General features: G+C 39.0%; 1 protein-coding gene across 1 annotated transcript in view; it reads right to left on the bottom strand.

Moving 5' to 3' along the window:
- Nucleotides 1-18,102, bottom strand: part of LOC129624243 (ATP-binding cassette sub-family C member 4-like) — a 180,888-nt gene that overhangs the window by 18,726 nt on the left and 144,060 nt on the right. The window contains 1 exon segment of the mRNA XM_055541904.1: nucleotides 13,006-13,095. Coding sequence (XP_055397879.1) covers nucleotides 13,006-13,095 — 90 coding nt within the window.

Genomic DNA, 18,102 nt, shown 5'->3' with positions numbered 1-18,102 from the left:
CTTGTCCTCTATTGTACCCTTCTCAACCTTATCCCATATTTTCCAGCATCATGGTCTTTTCCAATGAGTCGTCTCTTTACATCAGGTGGCCAAAGTACTGGAGCTTCAGCTTCATCATCAGTCCTTCCAAGGAAAATTCAGGGTTGATTTCCTTTAGGATTGACTGGTTGATCTCCTTGTGGTCCAAGGGACTCACACAATCTTCTCCAGAACCATAGTTCAAAAGCATCAGTTCTTCAGCTCTCAGCCTTATTTGTGGTCCAACTCTCACACTGGTACATGACTACTGGGAAAACCATAGGTTTGACTACATGGACTTTGTCGGAAAAGTGATGCCTATGCTTTTTAATATTCTGTCTAGGTTTGTCATAAGTCCTCTTCCCAGGAGCAAGCATCTTTTAATTTCATGGCTGCACTCACCATCTGCAGTGATTTGGGAAATAAAGTCTGTCATTGTTTCCACTATTTCTCCATATATTGCAATGAAGTGATGAGATAGGATGCCATGATCTTAGTTTCTTGAATGTTGAGCTTTAAGCCAGCTTTTTCACACTCCTCTTTCAGTTTTATCAAGACGCTCTTTAGTTCCTCTTCACTTTCTACCATTAGGGTGGTGTCAGCTGCATATCTGACGTCATTGATATTTCTCTTAGCAATCTTGATGCCAGCTTCATCCAGCCCGGCATTTCACATGATGTACTCTGCATATAAGTCAAATAAGAAAGGTGACAGTATATAGCCTTGATGTACTCCTTTCCCAATTTTGAACCAGTCCAAATTGTCGCTTTGGAACCAGGTGTTGCCACGTCCGGTTCTAACTGTTGCTTCTTGACCTGCATACAGATTTTGCACTGGGACGACCCAGAGGGATGGTATGGGGAGGGAGGAAGGAGGAGGGTTCAGGATGGGGAACACATGTATACCTGCGGCGGATTCATTTTGATATTTGGCAAAACTAATACAATTTTGTAAAGTTTAAAAATAAAATAAAATAAAAAAAAAAAAAAAGATTTCACAGGAGGCAAGTAAGGTGGTCTGGTATTCGTATCTCTTTAAGAATTTTCCACGGTTTGTTGTGATCCACACTCAAAGGCTATAGTATAGTCAATGAAGCAGATATTTTTCTGGAATTCTCTTGCTTTTTTAATGATCCAATGGATGTTGGCAATTTGATCTCCAGTTCCTCTGGCTTTTGTAAATCCAATTTGTACACTGGGAAGTTCTTGATTCATGTCCTGATGAAGCATAGCATGAAGGATTTTGAACATTACCTTGCTGGCGGGTGAAATAAGTGCAATTGTGTGGTAATTTCAACTTTCTTTGGCACTGCCCTTCTTGTGGAATGGAATGAAGACTGACATTTTCCAGTCCTGTGGCCACTGCTGAGTCTTTCAAATTTGCTGGCATACTGGGTGCAGCACTTGAACAGCATCATCTTTTAGGATTTGAAATCAGTTCAGTTCAGTTGCTCAGTCGTGTCCGACTCTTTGCAGCCCCATGGACCGCAGCACTCCAGGCCTCCCTGTCCATCACCAACTCCCATAGTTTACTCAAATTCATGTCCACTGAGTCAGTGATGCCATCCAACCATCTCACCCTCTGTCATCCCCTTCTTCTCCTGCCTTCAACCCTTCCCAACATCATGGTCTTTTCAAATGAGTTAGTTCTTTGCATCAGGTGGCCAAAGTATTGGAGTTTCAGCTTCAACATCAGTCCTTCCAATGAATATTCAGTATATATTTCCTTTAGGATGGACTGGTTGGATCTCCTTGTAGTCCAAGGGACTCACAACAGTCTTCTCCAACACCTCAGTTCAGAAGCATTAATTCTTCAGTGCTCAGCCTTATTTATAGTCCAACTCTCACATCCATACATGACCACTGGAAAAACCATAGCCCAGACGGACCTTTGTTGGCAAAGTAATGTCTCTGCTTTTCAATATGCTATCTAGGTTGGTCATAACTTTCCTTCCAAGGAGTAAGCGTCTTTTAATTTCACAGCTGCAGTAACCATCTGCAATGCTTTTGGAGCCTGTTCAAAAAAAGTCTGCCACTGTTTCCACTGTTTCCCCATCTATTTGCCATGAAGTGATGGGACTGGATGCCATCATCTTAGTGTTCTGAAGGTTGAGCTTTAAGCCAACTTTTTCATTTTCCTATTCCACTTTCATCAAGAGGCTTTTTAGTTCTTCTTCACTTTCTGCCATAAAGGTGTTGTCACCTGCATGTCTGAGGTTATTGCTATATCTCCTGGTAATCTTGATTCCAGCTTGTTTCAATCAGTCCAGTGTTTCTCATGATGCATTCTGCATACAAGTTAAATAATCAGGGTGACAATATGCACTCTTGATGTACTCCTTTTCCTATTTGGAACCAGTCCTTGTTCCATGTCAAGTTATAACTGTTGCTTCCTGACCTGCATACAGATTTCTCAAGAGACAGATCAAGGGGTCTGATATTCTTATCTCTTTAGAATTTTCCACAGCTTATTGTGATCCACACAGTCAAAGACTTTGGCAAGGTCAATAAAGCAAAAATATATGTTTTTCTGGAACTCTCTTGCTTTTTTAATGATCCAGCAGATGTTGGAAATTTGATTTCTCATTCCGCTGCCTCTTCTAAAACCAGCTTGAATGTCTGCAAGTTCATGATTCATGTATTATTGAAGCCTGGCTTGGAGAATTTTGAGCATTACTTTACTACTGTGTGAGATGAGTGTAATTGTGCATAGTTTGAGCATGCTTTGGTGTTCCCTTGTTTTGAGACTGAAATGAAAACTGATCTTTTCCAGTCTGTGGCCACTGTTGATTTGCTGGCATATTGTGGAAGTTCTTGAGCACTTTCACAGCATCATGTTTTAGGATTTGAAATAGCTCAACTGGAATTCCATCACCTCCACTAGCTTTGTTCGTAGTGATGCTTTCTAAGGCTCACTTGACTTCACATTCCAGGATGTCTAGCTCTAGGTAAGTGATCACATCATCGTGATTATCTGGGTCATAAAGATCTTTTTTTGTACAGTTTTTCTGTGTATTCTTTCCACCTCTTCTTAATATCTTCTACTTCTGTTAGGTCCATACAATTTCTGCCTTTTATTGAGCCCATCTTTGCATGAACTGTTCCTTTCATATCTCTAATTTTTTTGAAGAGATCTCTAGTCTTTCCCATTCTGTTGTTTTCCTCTATTTCTTTGCATAATCACTGAGGAAGCATTTCTTATCTCTCCTTGCTATTCTTTGGAACTCTGCATTCAAATGGGTATATCCTTTTCTCCTTTGCTTTTCACTTCCCTTCTTTTCACAACTATTTGTAAGGCCTCCTCAGACGGCCATTTTGCTTTTTTGCATTTCTTTTTCTTGGGGATGGTCTTGATCCCTGAATCCTTTACAATGTTCATGAACCTCTGTCAATAGTTCCTCAAGCATTCTATCAGATCTAGTTCCTTTAAATCTATTTCTCACTTCCTCTATATAATCATAAGGGATTTGATTTAGGTCATATATGAATGGTCTAGTGGTTTTCCTACTTTCTTCAAGTTAAGTCTGAATTTGGCAATTTAAGTCTGAGTTCATGATCTGAGCCACAGTCAGCTCCCAGTCTTGTTTTTGCTGACTGTTTAGAGCTTCTCCATCTTTGGCTGCAAGGAATATAATCAATCTGATTTTGCTGTTGACCATCTGGTGATGTCCATGTGTAGAGTCTTCTCTTGTGTTGTTAGAAGAGTGTGTTTGCTTTGACCAGTGCATTCTGTGGCAGAACTCTATTAGCCTTTGCCCTGCTTCATTCTGTCTTCTAAAGCCAAGTTTGCTTGTTACTCCAGATGTTTCTTGACTTCCTACTTTTGCATCCCAGTCCTCTAAAATGAAAAGGACTTCTTTTCTTTTGGTTGTTAGTTCTAAAGGTTCTTATAGATCTTCAAAGAACCGTTCAACTTCAGCTTCTTCAGCATTACTGGTCAGGGCATAGACTTGGATCACCATGATATTGAATGGCTTGCCTTGGAAACAGAGATCATTCTGTCGTTTTTGAGACTGCACCCAAGTACTGCATTTTGGACTCTTTTGTGACTATTATGGCTACTCCATTTCTTCAAAGGGATTCCCATCCATAGTAGTAGATGTAATGATCATCTGAGTTAAATTCACCCATTCCAGTCCATTTTAGTTAGCTGATTCCTAAAATGTCAATGCTCATTCTTGCCATCTCCTGTTTGACCACTTCCAATTTGCCTTGATTCATGGGCCTAACATTTCAGGTTCCTATGCAATATTTCTCTTTACAGCATTGGACCTTGCTTCCATCACCAGTCACATCCACAACTGGTTGTTGCTTTTGCTTTGGCTCCATCTCTTCATTATTTCTGGAGTTATTTCTCCACTGATCTCCAGTAGCTTATTGGGCACCTACCAACCTGGGGAGTTCATCTTTCAGTGTCCTATATTTTTGCCTTTTCATATTGTTCATGGGGTTCTCAAGACAAGAATACTGAATTAGTTTGACATTCCCTTCTCCAGTGGACCACATTTTGTCAGAACTCTCCACTATGACCCATCCATCTTCAGTTCAGTTCAGTCGCTCAGTCGTGTCCAACTCTTTGCGACCCCATGAATTGCAGCACGCCAGGCCTCCCTGTCCCTCACCAACTCCCAGAGTTCACTCAGACTCACGTCCATCGAGTCAGTGATGCCATCCAGCCATCTCATCCTCCGTCTCCCCTTCTCCTCCTGCTCCCAATACCTCCCAGCATCAGAGTCTTTTCCAATGAGTCAACGCTTCACATGAGGTAGCCAAAGTACTGGAGTTTCAGCTTCAGCATCATTGCTTCCAAAGAAATCCCAGGACTGATCTCCTTCAGAATGAACTGGTTGGATCTCCTTGCATCCGTCTTGATTGGCCCTAAATGGCATGACTCATAGTTTCATTGTTAGACAAGGGTGTGGTCTATGTGATTAGATTGGTTCGTTTTCTGTGATTGTGGTTTTCAGTCTTCAGTCTGTCTGCCCTCTGATGGAGAAGGATAAGAGGCTTATGGAAGCTTCCTGCTGGGAGAGACTGACTGAGGGGGAAACTGGGTCTTGTTCTGAAGGGCGGGGCCAGGCTCAGTAAATCTTTAATCTAATTTCCTGTTGATGGGTGGAGCTGTGTTCACCACTTGAAATAGATCAGCTGGAATTCCATCATCTCCACTAGCTTTCTTCATCATGATGCTTCCTAAGGCCCATTTGACTTCACACTTCAGGTAGCCTGTCTCTAAGTGAGTGATCACACCATTGTGGCTATTTGGGTCATTAAGACCTTTTTTTTTTTTTTTTTTTTTTTTTTTTTAATAGTTCTTCCATGTAGTCTTGCCACCTCTTCTTAATATATACTGCTTCTGTTCTATCCATACCATTTCTGTCCTTTATTGTGCCCATCCTTGCAGGAAATGTTTCCTTGGTATTGCTAATTTTCTTGAAGAGATCTCTAGTCATTCCTTTTCTATTTTTTCCTATATTTCTTTGCACGGATCACTTAGGAAGGCTTTCTTATCTCTCTGTGCTATTCTTTGGAACTCTTCACTGAGATTGGGTATATCTTTCCTTTACTCCTTTGCCTTTTTGTAAAGGCTATTTGTAAGGCCTTCTCAGACAACCATTTTACCTTGTTGCATTTCTTTTTCTTGGGGATGGTTTTGTTCACTACCTCCTGTAGACTGTTATAAACCTGTGTCCATAGATCTTCAGGCACTCTGTCTATCAGAACTAATCCCTTGAATCTACTTGTCACTTCCACTGTATAATTTGTAAGGGATTTGTTTTAGGTCATATCGAAATTCCTTGTGATTTTCCCTACTTTCTTCTATTTAAGCCTGAGTTTTGCACTAAGGAGTTCATGATCTGAGCCATAGTCAGCTCCTCGTCTTGTTTTTGCTGACTGTATAGAGCTTCTCCATCTTTGGCTGCAAAGAATATAATCAATGTGATTTCGGTATTGACCATCTGGTGATGTCCATGTGTAGAGCCATCTATTGTGTCATTGGAAGAGCTTGTTTGCTATGACGAGAATGTTCTGTTGGAAAAAGTCTGTTAGCCTTTGCCCTGCGTCATTTTGTACTCCAAGGCCAAACTTGCCTGTTACTCCAGGTATCTCTTGACTTCCTACTTTTGCATTTCAATGCACTGTGATGAAGAAGACATCTTTTTTGGTTTTAGTTCTAGAAGGTCTTATACGTCTTCATCAAACTGTTCAACTTCAGCTTTTTTGGCATTACTGGTTGTGGCATAGACTTGGATTACTGTGATACTGAATGGTTTCCCTTAGAAATGAGCCAAGATGATTCTGTCATTTTTGAGACTGCACTCAAATACTGCATTTTGGACTCTTGTTGACTATATTTTTTGCAGCAAAACAAAAACAAATTGGAGACTTGAAGCCAGGCAGCCTGGGGATAAGTCTTGCCTGGCTGTGCCAGTTGGACAAATTCCTGAACCTACTCTATCTTAGCTTCCTAAATTCTAAGTAAGACTGTAATATCACAATTATAAATTGTGTACCTCATAACATTGTTAAGAATATTAAATGAATTAGTACATGCAGAATTTGTAACAGATCAATACATATTGCCCATTATTAATAATGCTATCAGCTAACCCCACCTCAAGTTCTGCTTCGCTTTTCTCCTTTGGATGTATCAGCACTGAGATTTCATTAAATATGCATTGGCTTGCTTTTCAACTTCCCCAGGAGAATTTAAGCTCCAAAAGGACAGAAATTTTGCCTCTTGATGACTATGACAGCACCAGAATCTGCACCATTTCCTGACAAGCTCTCAGTAGATATCTGTTGGCTAAATCAAGGTGGGCTTCCCTGGTGGCTCAGTGGTAAAGAAGTCACCTGCTAAGCAGGGGACCTGGGATCGATCCTGGGTGAGTTCCCCTGGCTAAGGAAATCACAACCCACTCCAATAGTCTTGAATAAGAAATCCCATGGACAGAAGAGCATGGCGGGCTACATACAGTTCATGAGGTTGCAGAAGAGTCAGATGCGACAAACAGCAACAACATGAATGAAGGCATAAGTGACTCCAGTTGCGTGACATATCTGTTCCTACAAATTAGATACTAAATGCATATGGATAAATAATTTATATGTATAACTGTTTTCTTATTAAGTGTAGCTGTAAAAATGATATATTCTTATAACAATTAACTGGCTCCAAGATTTATCACACTTTAAACAAAGGAAAGCACTGAAAAGGTTATAATTGAAGGAAAATAGAACAAATAATTACTATTCAAAACTATACATCTCAGTATAGAATACTTCAGATTGTTTTTGAGCTTGGGAAAATAATAGAATATAGCAAAACTGAAAAAATAATACACTGAACTTATAAGGCAGCCTGTCTCCATCATCGCTGTGTGCACTCTGTGTAGTAGGTGCTGATGCCCCTCACAGGAGGGGAACACAGATGTCAGGTGGTTTCCACATTTTGTGGATCTTTCTTACTTTTCAAAGAGAAAATCTGGTGTGGGCCAGAAGGAGACACTGAAGTGCAATCAACAGATGGGGAATAACTTTTACTAGAGCAGGGCCAGCAGTAAAGGAAGTTCACCTAACAGAAGGCCCAGGGAAATGGACATGTGACCTATCTCCACCACAAGGATTGAACCACGTGGTTTCTGCTGCACCAGCTGCTGATGCCCAGGTTTCTCTATCTTGGTTTCCTGTGTGATGAGACACACTTGTGTCCTAACAGAGACACTATCAATGTCGGACATTTAACTGTATGATTTCTTCCCAGTTTTGACAGGACATTTTTGTTATTGTTTAGTTGCTAAGTCATTGACGTTATGGACTACAGCCCGCTAGGTTCCTCTGTTCATGGGATTTCCCTGGCAAGAATATTGGGGTGGGTTACCATTTCCTCCTCCAGGGAATCTTCCCAACTCAGGGATCAACCCCATTTCTCCTCCATTGCAGGCAGACTCTTTATCACTGAGCAACTGGGGAAGCCCCCATACTCTACTCTTAATTCCAAATCCCAGTGTCTAAGGTGTTTTGTTTTTGCTTTTAACAGAAGCAATACATCAATGATTCATTTCCAGAGTTTTATCTACTATGACCTTTTAACCTCTGAGTGATAAAGTGCTTTATCTTCAGGCACTACTCTTGTTATATTTTTGGAGCTGCCTTTGCTTCTTAGCACCGCAATCAGCACTAATTTCTGATGAACTTTTATCAGTTTACAGTAAGTTGGCAAATTTTCAGTACATGAAAAATGTATTTTCAGTATATTTAGAAAAATAACCAAGATGAGACAGGCAGCATCCATAGGACTGTCTTCCTTCTGAATGTCCATCTCTGCCAAGGAAGAAGAAGGAAACAGGACTAGATGACTTAAAAATATTTTTTAAGTCATCTTTCCTTTTAATTGAAGTTCATAAAGAGGAAAACATAGTGGTTCCCTCCTACTCATTGTCAGGTTAACTCTGTGAGTTTGGGCTCACATATCCAGTTAGGCATCATTTACAAATTAATAACTAGGGTTTTTGGTTCACTTAAAAACTGACTTCATTGATTTAGTGACACCTCTTGATGAGGGTGAAGGAGGAGAGTGAAAAAGCAAGATTAAAACTCAACATTAAGAAAACTAAGATCATGGCATCCAGTCCATCATTTCATGGCAAATAGAAGGGGAAAAGGTAGAAGCAATGACAGATTTCGTCTTCTTGGACTTTAAAGTCAGTGCAGATGGTGACTGTAGTCTTGACATTAGAAGATGACTGCTTCTTGGCAGGAAAGCTATGACAAAATTAGAGCATGTGTTAAAAAGCAAAGATATCATTTTGCTGACAAAGGTCCGTATAATCAAACCTATGGTTTTTCCAGTAGTCATGTACAGGTGCGAGACCTGGACAATTAAAAGAGCGCTGAAGAATCAGTGCTTTTACACTGTGGTACTGGAGAACACTATTGAGAGTCCCTTGGAAAACAAGGAGATCAAACTAGTCAATCTTGAAGGAAATCAATCCTGAATATTCTTTGGAAGGACTGGTGCTGAAGCTGAAGCTCCAATACTTTGGCCACCTGATGCAAACAACTGACTCACTGGAAAAAAACCCTGATGCTGGGGAAGATTGAAGGCAGAAGGAGAAGAGGGAGACAGAGGATGAGATGGTTGGATGGCATAATTTATTCAATGGACATGAAGTTGGATGCACTCCAGGAGACGGTGAGGGACAGGGAAGCCTGCCGTGCTACAATCCATGGGGTCACAAAGAGTGACTTAGCAGCTGAACAACAATAACTTAGAATGATAAATCACCCCTTTATTCAGAGTCTCTAGGAATTATTTCTTTATTACATTTGTATGTTTTTCAATGAAAAATTTGGTAAGTTTTCTTTTAAAACAGTCATAAAGAATCAATTCCTAGATAAACACAATGATGTGATGATTTCTCTAAGTGATGTCACCAACGTTAACAGGGTTAATTCCAGAAGCAATACATGGACACCACACACTTCACTTAGTGAAATAAACTAATTTTTTTCCTTTTATAGAAAGTTCCAAATGTAGTTTAAATAGAAGTAGATCTTAGTATTATCTACCACTTCAGTATTTTTATAATTTAGATTAGCATTGGCTCTCTGTCCATGGAACAGTATATTCTAAAATTCTAGAGTAATCCTGCCTTAGAATCTATGAAAAAATATCTCAATCTGGGAAACAAAGAGAAAAATAATTTACCAGTATTTCCAGTTATTTTTTTAAGATGCGTCCCAATTTCACCATTAAATCTGTCCTATGAATTCAAGAGTAGTGGATCACCCTGTCGTTCTTTACCTTTAATGGTTAACTGCCAGAGTCCAACTCCAGCAACCAGGGATTCAACCTGAAGAAATGATGGTGTCGGCCAATGAGACAGCCTCTCAGTTTTCTATGGACTGCCTATTTATTCCAAGTTTAAGATTCTTTTTTATACTTTTACAAAAACATTAGGCCAGACGTTTGACATTTTCAGTTCCCCCTCTCCCAGATTTATTATCTTTATAAATCATAGTTGCTCTTCAAACAGAGTTCCTGCTTCAGGGATTCTCTCGGAATCAGCCTTATCATCTATTATCTACCTCCTCTAATGTGTCCTATAGTTAACTTGTGATTACATTGTAACTCATGCTACATTCCTCAGTTTACTACTTATCTTCCTAAGTCCTGTTTGCTCCTAACATCCTGAGCTCACTATCTCTTAACAAGGCTTCTAGCTATAATGTCTCTAAAAATTCCTAACCTCTATAAGCTATAGTAAAATATGCTAACTTTACAACATTCCTTAAACCTTTAACTTCTAACTATTCTAATTATTTCTAAGCCCTAAATTCAGTAAACTCCTTTGCCATAAACATTCTCCTCACAAATAGGCTTCAGATACCAATCCCTCCCATGGCCTCAAGCTATGGCCTATGTGCTCATCCTGGAATACTCTTTTGTAAAAGTCCTTGAACAAATGTCAATGATTAACTTTATGAATTATTTTCTGAGCAATGCTGCAGAAGGCTTTGTGCCTTCTCATGCTCCTCTCAAGAACAATAAGCACCTTAATATTCCTTTTCAGTCAACTCAGCCGAGGAGAGGAGAAGACAAGTCAGAATTACAAGGCCTATCTCCTTCATCCTGGGATCTGTGCCTGCGGAATGAGGAGACGGGGCTGGGGACTGTGCCTCCATTTTGTCTGTAATGCCTAATGCGGGTCCCGACAGTTAACTGCACTACACACCTCTTCCCTTGTAGAATTTTACTGTAAAAGACTCACAAACTTAAATTAAATCAGAGGCACACTGCTTTTCAGGCAGGAGAAGGTGAAGCAATCAACCCAATTTATGAAAACAAAATCCACATGCTGCTGAAAAGCAGGGTGGTTGTATAAAGACTCAATGGTGACATCCTTCAGAAACCAGAATTACTGGCTAGAGATGATCATACCTCAAAATCTACCTGCTCACAGTCAAGGCTCATCTATATATTACAGATTTCAGAGCCTCCCTGGAAAGGTGACACTAAATGACAAACCCGCCAATTCAAACCAATGTGAACAATCTCTCTGATTTGTGTAACAATAACAACAAAAAAAAGATTTTAAAAATATGCCACACTTCTCTGAAATGAAAAGATCAATCAAACATTTAGTAGTTATTTAGGCAGAGTATTTTCACTGTGTTTTCCTCTAAGAGTTTCATAGTATCTGGTCTTACATTTAGGTTTTCAATCCACTTTGAGTTTATTTTTGTATATTGTATTAGAGAGTGCTCTAATTTTATTCTTTTACACATAGCTGTCCAGTTTTCCCAGCACCACTTACTGAAGGGACCACCTTTTCTCCATTGTCTATTCTCACCCCCTTTGTCATAGATTAGTTGACCACAGGTGCATGAGTTCATCTCTGAACTCTCCAGCCTGTTCCATTGATCTTCATTTCTGTTTTTGTGCCAGTGCCACACAATCTTGATTACTCTAGCTCTGTACTGCACTGGCCAAAAAGTTCATTAAAATTTTCTATAAAATCTTATGTAACAAACTTTTTGGCCAACTCAATAATATATTCTGAAGTCAGGGAACCTAATTTCTCCAGCTTCATTTTTCTTTCTTAAGACTGCTTTGCCTACTTGGGGTCTTTGTGTTTCCATTAAAACTTTGTGTTTTAATGGAAACTTGGGGTCTTTGTGTTTCCAGTAAGATTTTTGGCTCTAACTGTATGAAAAATGCCATTGGTAATTTGAAATGGATTCTATTGAATCTGAAAAATCTTTGGGTAGTATAGTTGTTTCCATAAAATTGTTTTTTCCAATCCAAGAACATGGTATATCCCTCCATCTGGTTTGCGTCATCTTTGATTTATTTTGTCAGTGTCTTGTACTTTTGAGTACAAGTCTTCTGCCTCCTTAGGTAGGTTTATTCCTAGGTATTTTATTCTTTTGGTTGCAAAGGTAAGCGAGATTGTTTTCTCAATTTATCTTTCTGATCTTTCATTGTTAATGTATAGGAGTGCTCATTCTTACTTTTTAAAAGCAAAAGACTGATAGGTCCTAGGAGAAATTATAAGTTTGTCTATGGCTTAGAAGGAAAAGGCTACCCACTCCAGTAATTCTGGCCTGGAGAATTTCATGGACAGTATAGTCCATGGGGTCGCAAAGATTCGGACACAACTGAGTGACTTTCATGTCATGTCATGTCATGGCTTAGAAGTCTAGGGTTTCTTCCATCAGTAAAACTGATTTGTAAAATGAGTGCAAATATACAAAATAATTTGTATTAAAATACAAACTGACAGCAACTTAATAATCAAAATTTTTTTCATGCAAGGGTGAGGACATTCAAAGAAGTCAGGCAAGGTAAAACATGACACAAATGACAGAAAATTCTCTAGAAATTAACCTACCCATATAAAAGCTGAGCAGATGTTCCAGGGTTCTGTTACCTGCATTAATGCTATAGCATTAAAATGACATGATTGCCAATAAATAATCATTATCACTTCCAACTATATAACTTACCTTTATAAACACTTTCCCATGAAACTTCTACATTTTATTAGTATGATCTTGTTTATATCTTTTAGTTAATAAGGAAAAACTACTATTGTCTCCACTTAGTAGATATTTCCTAAGACCAGGGGAATAAAATGAATATTGGAATGTAATAGAGTAATTAATTCACTAGGTCACTAGTAGAATTTGATCCCACAGTTGTAACATATAATTGAGTACTCTGCTAAGGACAAGATAATGTATCTCCTTGTTCAGGGTTCTAGGGACATAGCTAAAATAAAAACATGTCGCATTATATTGTTGATTTTCGTCATCATCAATACACATATTTTTAAGTGCACCCATGTCATCAGTGTTTTCCTAGGAGATAAACAAAGTCAGTGAAAGTCATATGCTCCCCATAATTATCTGCAATCTTCTAAATGTGAACACACAGATACTGATGCTAACAAGTTAATTATAGTTACTATTAATAAATTACCTCTTCTAAGGCATTCCACAGTTCATTATCCGTATGCTCATTAAAGGGATCCAGATTTTTCCTTATTGTTCCAGTGAATAAAACAGGTTCCTAAATACCCCAAAATAGTGAATGTTATTACCTTAACCTCTTTTCATTGTATTCCAATGTGTACAGAATATCAGAATTAAAATACAAAACATCTAAATTCATTAATTATTTATAGTAAAGTTGCAAATGTATGTTTACAAAATAGTATCTCTAAAATAATTTTCCATCATACAAAGTGTACTACAAAATATCTTCTGGATTATTGAACACTAACAGAAGAAAGTGTTGAAAAAGTTTTTTCATCTTAAGGAAAAAACTGAAGACAAAGAAAGATTTGATTAAAAAAAAATACCATCCTGGTAATAAATATCTGCTTAAACACGTGCACAAACTGAGGAAATAATTACATGAGAAACTTAACATCAAGATCTACATAAATTAACTGTCAATCCAGGTGTGCCTGGGAAATACCAACAGCATGATTAGTAGAGGTTTGTGCCTCAAAGCAAACCATTAAATATTTACACATTAGCACTGAAGAATAAACTAGGCTATTTTCTCCATTGGTCAGTCTTCTAGGGTCCAGAATCTCTCCACATGTGTGAAATGAACATCCCCACATGTGCAAGGGGAACGTCAGCTCCTGAGGTCTGTAGCACGTCTGTCCATGGAGAGATCTCCTCTGATTCTGCATCAGCTGGTCCCACATTCTCTCACCTTTGTGTCAGGATGACCTGCCTCACAGAACCTCATTACTAACTGCAAGGCCAGGAGGTCCTGAAACCCACTGTGACCTGCATCATGATACTTTAATTTAAATAGTTCTTCCTATTCATCTCCTTCAGGAGGAGCCACAAGTAAATTACTCTGGAAATATATGCCTCCTCTTGGCTTCAAGAGAGAATCTTGTACATAAGCTCAGGTAGGCCATTTACATTTTCTTCTGGAAGGTTCAGTAAGCCAGGTCATAAGAATATGGGCAGAAGAGAAGAGCACAATTGCCTCCTTTCAGTGAAGCGGGCAGGACAAGGGGAGACACACGTGTGGGAACAAGAGGAGACCTGACTCCTCCACAAGTGCCTGGAACTGCTCGGAATCCCCACATTCAAATCCCGCCTGGCCTTGGGGCTGGAATTTCCTCCTCACTTCACAAAAGCCTGAGAGGAAAGATGAAGAAGACAGACATTTCTTTTCCCTAATCATGAAGAAGAATGATACTCAGGAAGGCTTCCAAACCTTCCTTCAATATGGTCTCAGTTTTAAGTCTGGTGAGAGAGAAATGAATACAGAAAACTCAGGGTGTGCCACCAAAAAAAAAAGAGGTATCCCTGAGCAAATCCACAATTAAAAAGACATTATAAAGGGAAACTAATTTGCACAAAGTTGATTAAGTGGCCATTATGCTTCCAAAGCACTGAAAATCACATTATACAATATTTCAGAATGAGTACTGAACTGAACTAAAAAAACTCAAGACCAATATTTAAGGTTTCCCTTAAAACTCTTGAATTTAGGATCAAAGACTAAGGAACTATCTAAACAATGGTAAGTGTCCCTTGTCAGGGGAATAACCATCATTCTATTTCAGATTTTTATAAAAAACTTGTTACTGTTTGTAATTCTCACTGATCTGATCTGATCTGATCTGAAGATTCCCACATGCAGGTGATTTCTCATCCTTCAGCTGTCTCCATGAGGTTTACACAAGTGATGTAGCCAGGCAAGAGGAGGCTGGTCCCTAGTATTCTTCCTCCTTCTCTTCTCCATCTCCCCTCTATTTTCCAGGTCCTTTCAAGTAAGCAGGCTACTTCCTGCATATAATCTCCGTTGGTTTTCTTTCTGGGGGACATATTTAACTACTTCAGATCCTGAGCACAAAGAGCACACATACTTCAGCTACCTGTTGTGTTTAAGGAAATTTTTTAAGAAGAACTTTCATTTTAGATTATTCCTAAAATTTTGAACAGAAGTTGAGGAGTACCTTCTTAAGAACACAGTATTCATCTTTGAAAGTTCCCCCCATGACCAATGGTCTATGTTCCCACCCCACTGTCTCTGCTCCTATCCAGGTCTTGTTACCATCACATCTCCCCCAGTTCTGACCTATTCATGGTGGGTCAGCAGTGACGGTGATGAGCCTGGGAGGAAAATAGACCATGATGGAAGTCCCGTGCTGCTTCCAGGATCATAGGGACCAGTGATCAAGGGAACATGGTGTGGGCCTGGCTCACATAAGAGAGGCAACTCAAAGAAACAGCACTGGGCTTTCCCTCTGCAGAGTCTGCTCTCAGCTTTCTAAGTTCTCTACAATGGGGTGTTGAGACACAAGCATCACTGCTTCCTACTCATTTGGTGGGAAGATGAATGTAAGTTTTTGCACTTAGACAGGTAAATTCAAGTAACCAAACTAACAGACGTTCTCCACCTCTGCAGCTAGCAGGACACTGTAAAGACAAAGGGCTCTTTGTTGGGGAGGGATAAGATTTTGAGTATCTTCACATATCAGCCCATGACATACAAGTGCATAAACCCATTTCTAAACTGATACTGCCCAAATGAGGGACAGAGCAATAGGAGTAGTATCTTCTGGGTTTGCTCTATACTTATTCATTCTTGCTATGGTTTGAGGAGTCCTTTCAAGTGGGATGGTAGGGAAAATGGGGAAAATATTAGATGAGTACAACACAGCTGAAGAATTGATTTTTTTGAACTGTGGTGTTGGAGAAGATTCTTGAGAGTCCCTTGGACTACAAGGAGATAAAACCAGTCAATCCTAAAGGAAATCAACCCTGAATATTCACTGGAAGGACTGATGCTGAAGCTGAAGCTTCAATATTTTGGCTATCTGATGTGAAGAACTGACTCACTGGAAAAGACCCTGATGCTGGGAAAGATTGAAGGCAGGAGGAGAAGGGGATGGTTGGTTGAATGGCATCACCACTCGATGGACATGAGTTTGAGCAAGCTCTAGTAGTTGGTGATGGACAGGGAATCCTGGGGTGCTGCAGTCCATAGGGTCACAAAGAGTCAGACACGACTGAGAAGTGAACAAGGTGAAGACTGGAGAGTGTAGGTTTCTGTCATATGACTAGTACTTTGTATTTTACTCTGCTGCCATGGGAGTTTTTGGAGATAAAACTAAAACTCTAAAAAAAAAAAAAAAACTAAAACTCTTAGCTATACAATAGGACAATCTCCCACTGACTCAGTTTTTAAATCTGTCAGATAAGGATGACAGAAAATTGTGAGGATTAATCAGGAAATGGTGGGATAAGAAACTAAAATGTGTTAACGAGTCCATAAACGTTCAGTTCAGTTCAGTCTCTCAGACGTGTCCAACGCTGCGACCCCATGAATTGCAGCATGCCAGGCCTCCCTGTCCATCACCAACTCCTGGAGTTCACTCAGACTCACGTCCATCAAGTCGTTAGGAATTATTATTCATATCATGTGACTTGTCGGGGACTGTAACAAGCACTAGAGGAACAGAAATGAGAGATATAGGCTTTGTTCTCAGAGAGAAAGAAAATAGCCAAGAGTGTGGGGAGGGCTGAGAAAAAGGCTGGAGATCTTGGTGGGGGATTGGAAAGTAAGAATGTGTAAAAGGTGATGGTCAGGAAAGAAGCTGGTGGGAGGAAAGCCAGAAATCAAAATACAAAAAAAATTTTAGTCTGATTTCTTGCTCTTGATGGAAAATATTAGATACATTTCTCTGTGGTGTTTTCCCCAAAATTCCTATTGTGTTTTTTGTTTGTTTGTTTGTTTGTTTTTATTTTCTGTTTCCTTGCTTTACTATTCATATTTATGTAAACAATTTAGTTTTTTATTGTTAAACAATAAATATAAAGAAAATCACCAAAGACCATGAACACATAAACAGAAATTAAAGAGAAAAGTCATTTCAGAAGGTGTTACTCTTTTACTTAAGTAGAAATAATACCCAAAAGGCCAGTGCCCTGATTCTTAAGACTAATAACAGTTCCTGATGACTGAACATTCCTAAGAATGAGACATGGGCACAAACATTATCTCACTAAGTTACATCTTCACAACAAATCTGTGGGGCAATGATTTCCAGACCAGGTTTAAGGACGAAGATGTTGAAGCTTGGCAGCCAAGTGACATCAAGGCCCCACAGTCAATGAGGCAGAGCAGGAAAAAACTGTGGGTCACACTGACACTGGGTCTACACTCTTAACCATTCTAGCCCTGTCTGCCTCCTGAATGGCTTCCTGGGAATCTTTACACATTGCAAGTTTTCTCCGGATTCTTTCTCTTTAATCAACCAACACTGTACCTTGGAGACAGAGGCATATAAAGTGGAATCTACATGGATACAAAGCTTAGCACTATTTTGTAAGCATGCTCTCTGGAGTCTGTACCTAGAACATGCTTAAAAGAAGGATAGAAACAAACAGAACAAAACTAAAATATGCTTAGGTCAAGGCATGTTTAGTCTTTGCTCAGATGTGCTTCCAAATATTATTGGCAGAGCCAAGAATCATCTAATGTTATTTATTTACAGAGTTATTTTATGTACTCAAGCATACAACTTTTCCCTATTAAGAAGCATTAAAAATAATGCAGGGCATGTTTCTAAAGCTTTGTATTCAAGGATATGAAGGGACTTTACAGCCATGCCCTTTATTTCTAGTAACTAATCTCACATGGCCATTTCAGAGATTAATACCACCAAAACATAAAAGTTGGGAATTTAAGTTGATTTATTTTCTTTTTTTTTTTAATGCTTTTTTTTTTAATTTAATTTTATTTTTTAAACTTTACATAATTGTATTAGTTTTGCCAAATATCAAAATGAATGATTTATTTTCTACTGTAACCATAAGTCATAAATCTAATAGCCAGAGGAAATCTTTAAATATGAGGACTAAATGTGCTAAAAAATTCTTTCCATTTTTCCTGAAAGGGATACCTTTGAAAAAAAATTTTTTTTAATTGTGGTAAAATATACATAAAATTTGCCAGATTAACCACTTTAAGTGCACAGTTCAGTGGTGTTAAATACATCTACATTGTTGTACAGCCATCACCACCATCCACCCGCAG

Source organism: Bubalus kerabau, chromosome 12, assembly GCF_029407905.1.
Source record: "Bubalus kerabau isolate K-KA32 ecotype Philippines breed swamp buffalo chromosome 12, PCC_UOA_SB_1v2, whole genome shotgun sequence".
In the NCBI taxonomy this organism is placed as follows: domain Eukaryota; kingdom Metazoa; phylum Chordata; class Mammalia; order Artiodactyla; family Bovidae; genus Bubalus; species Bubalus kerabau.
Note: the sequence above shows the minus strand (reverse complement) of the source record. Positions and strands in the feature narration are given on the sequence as shown.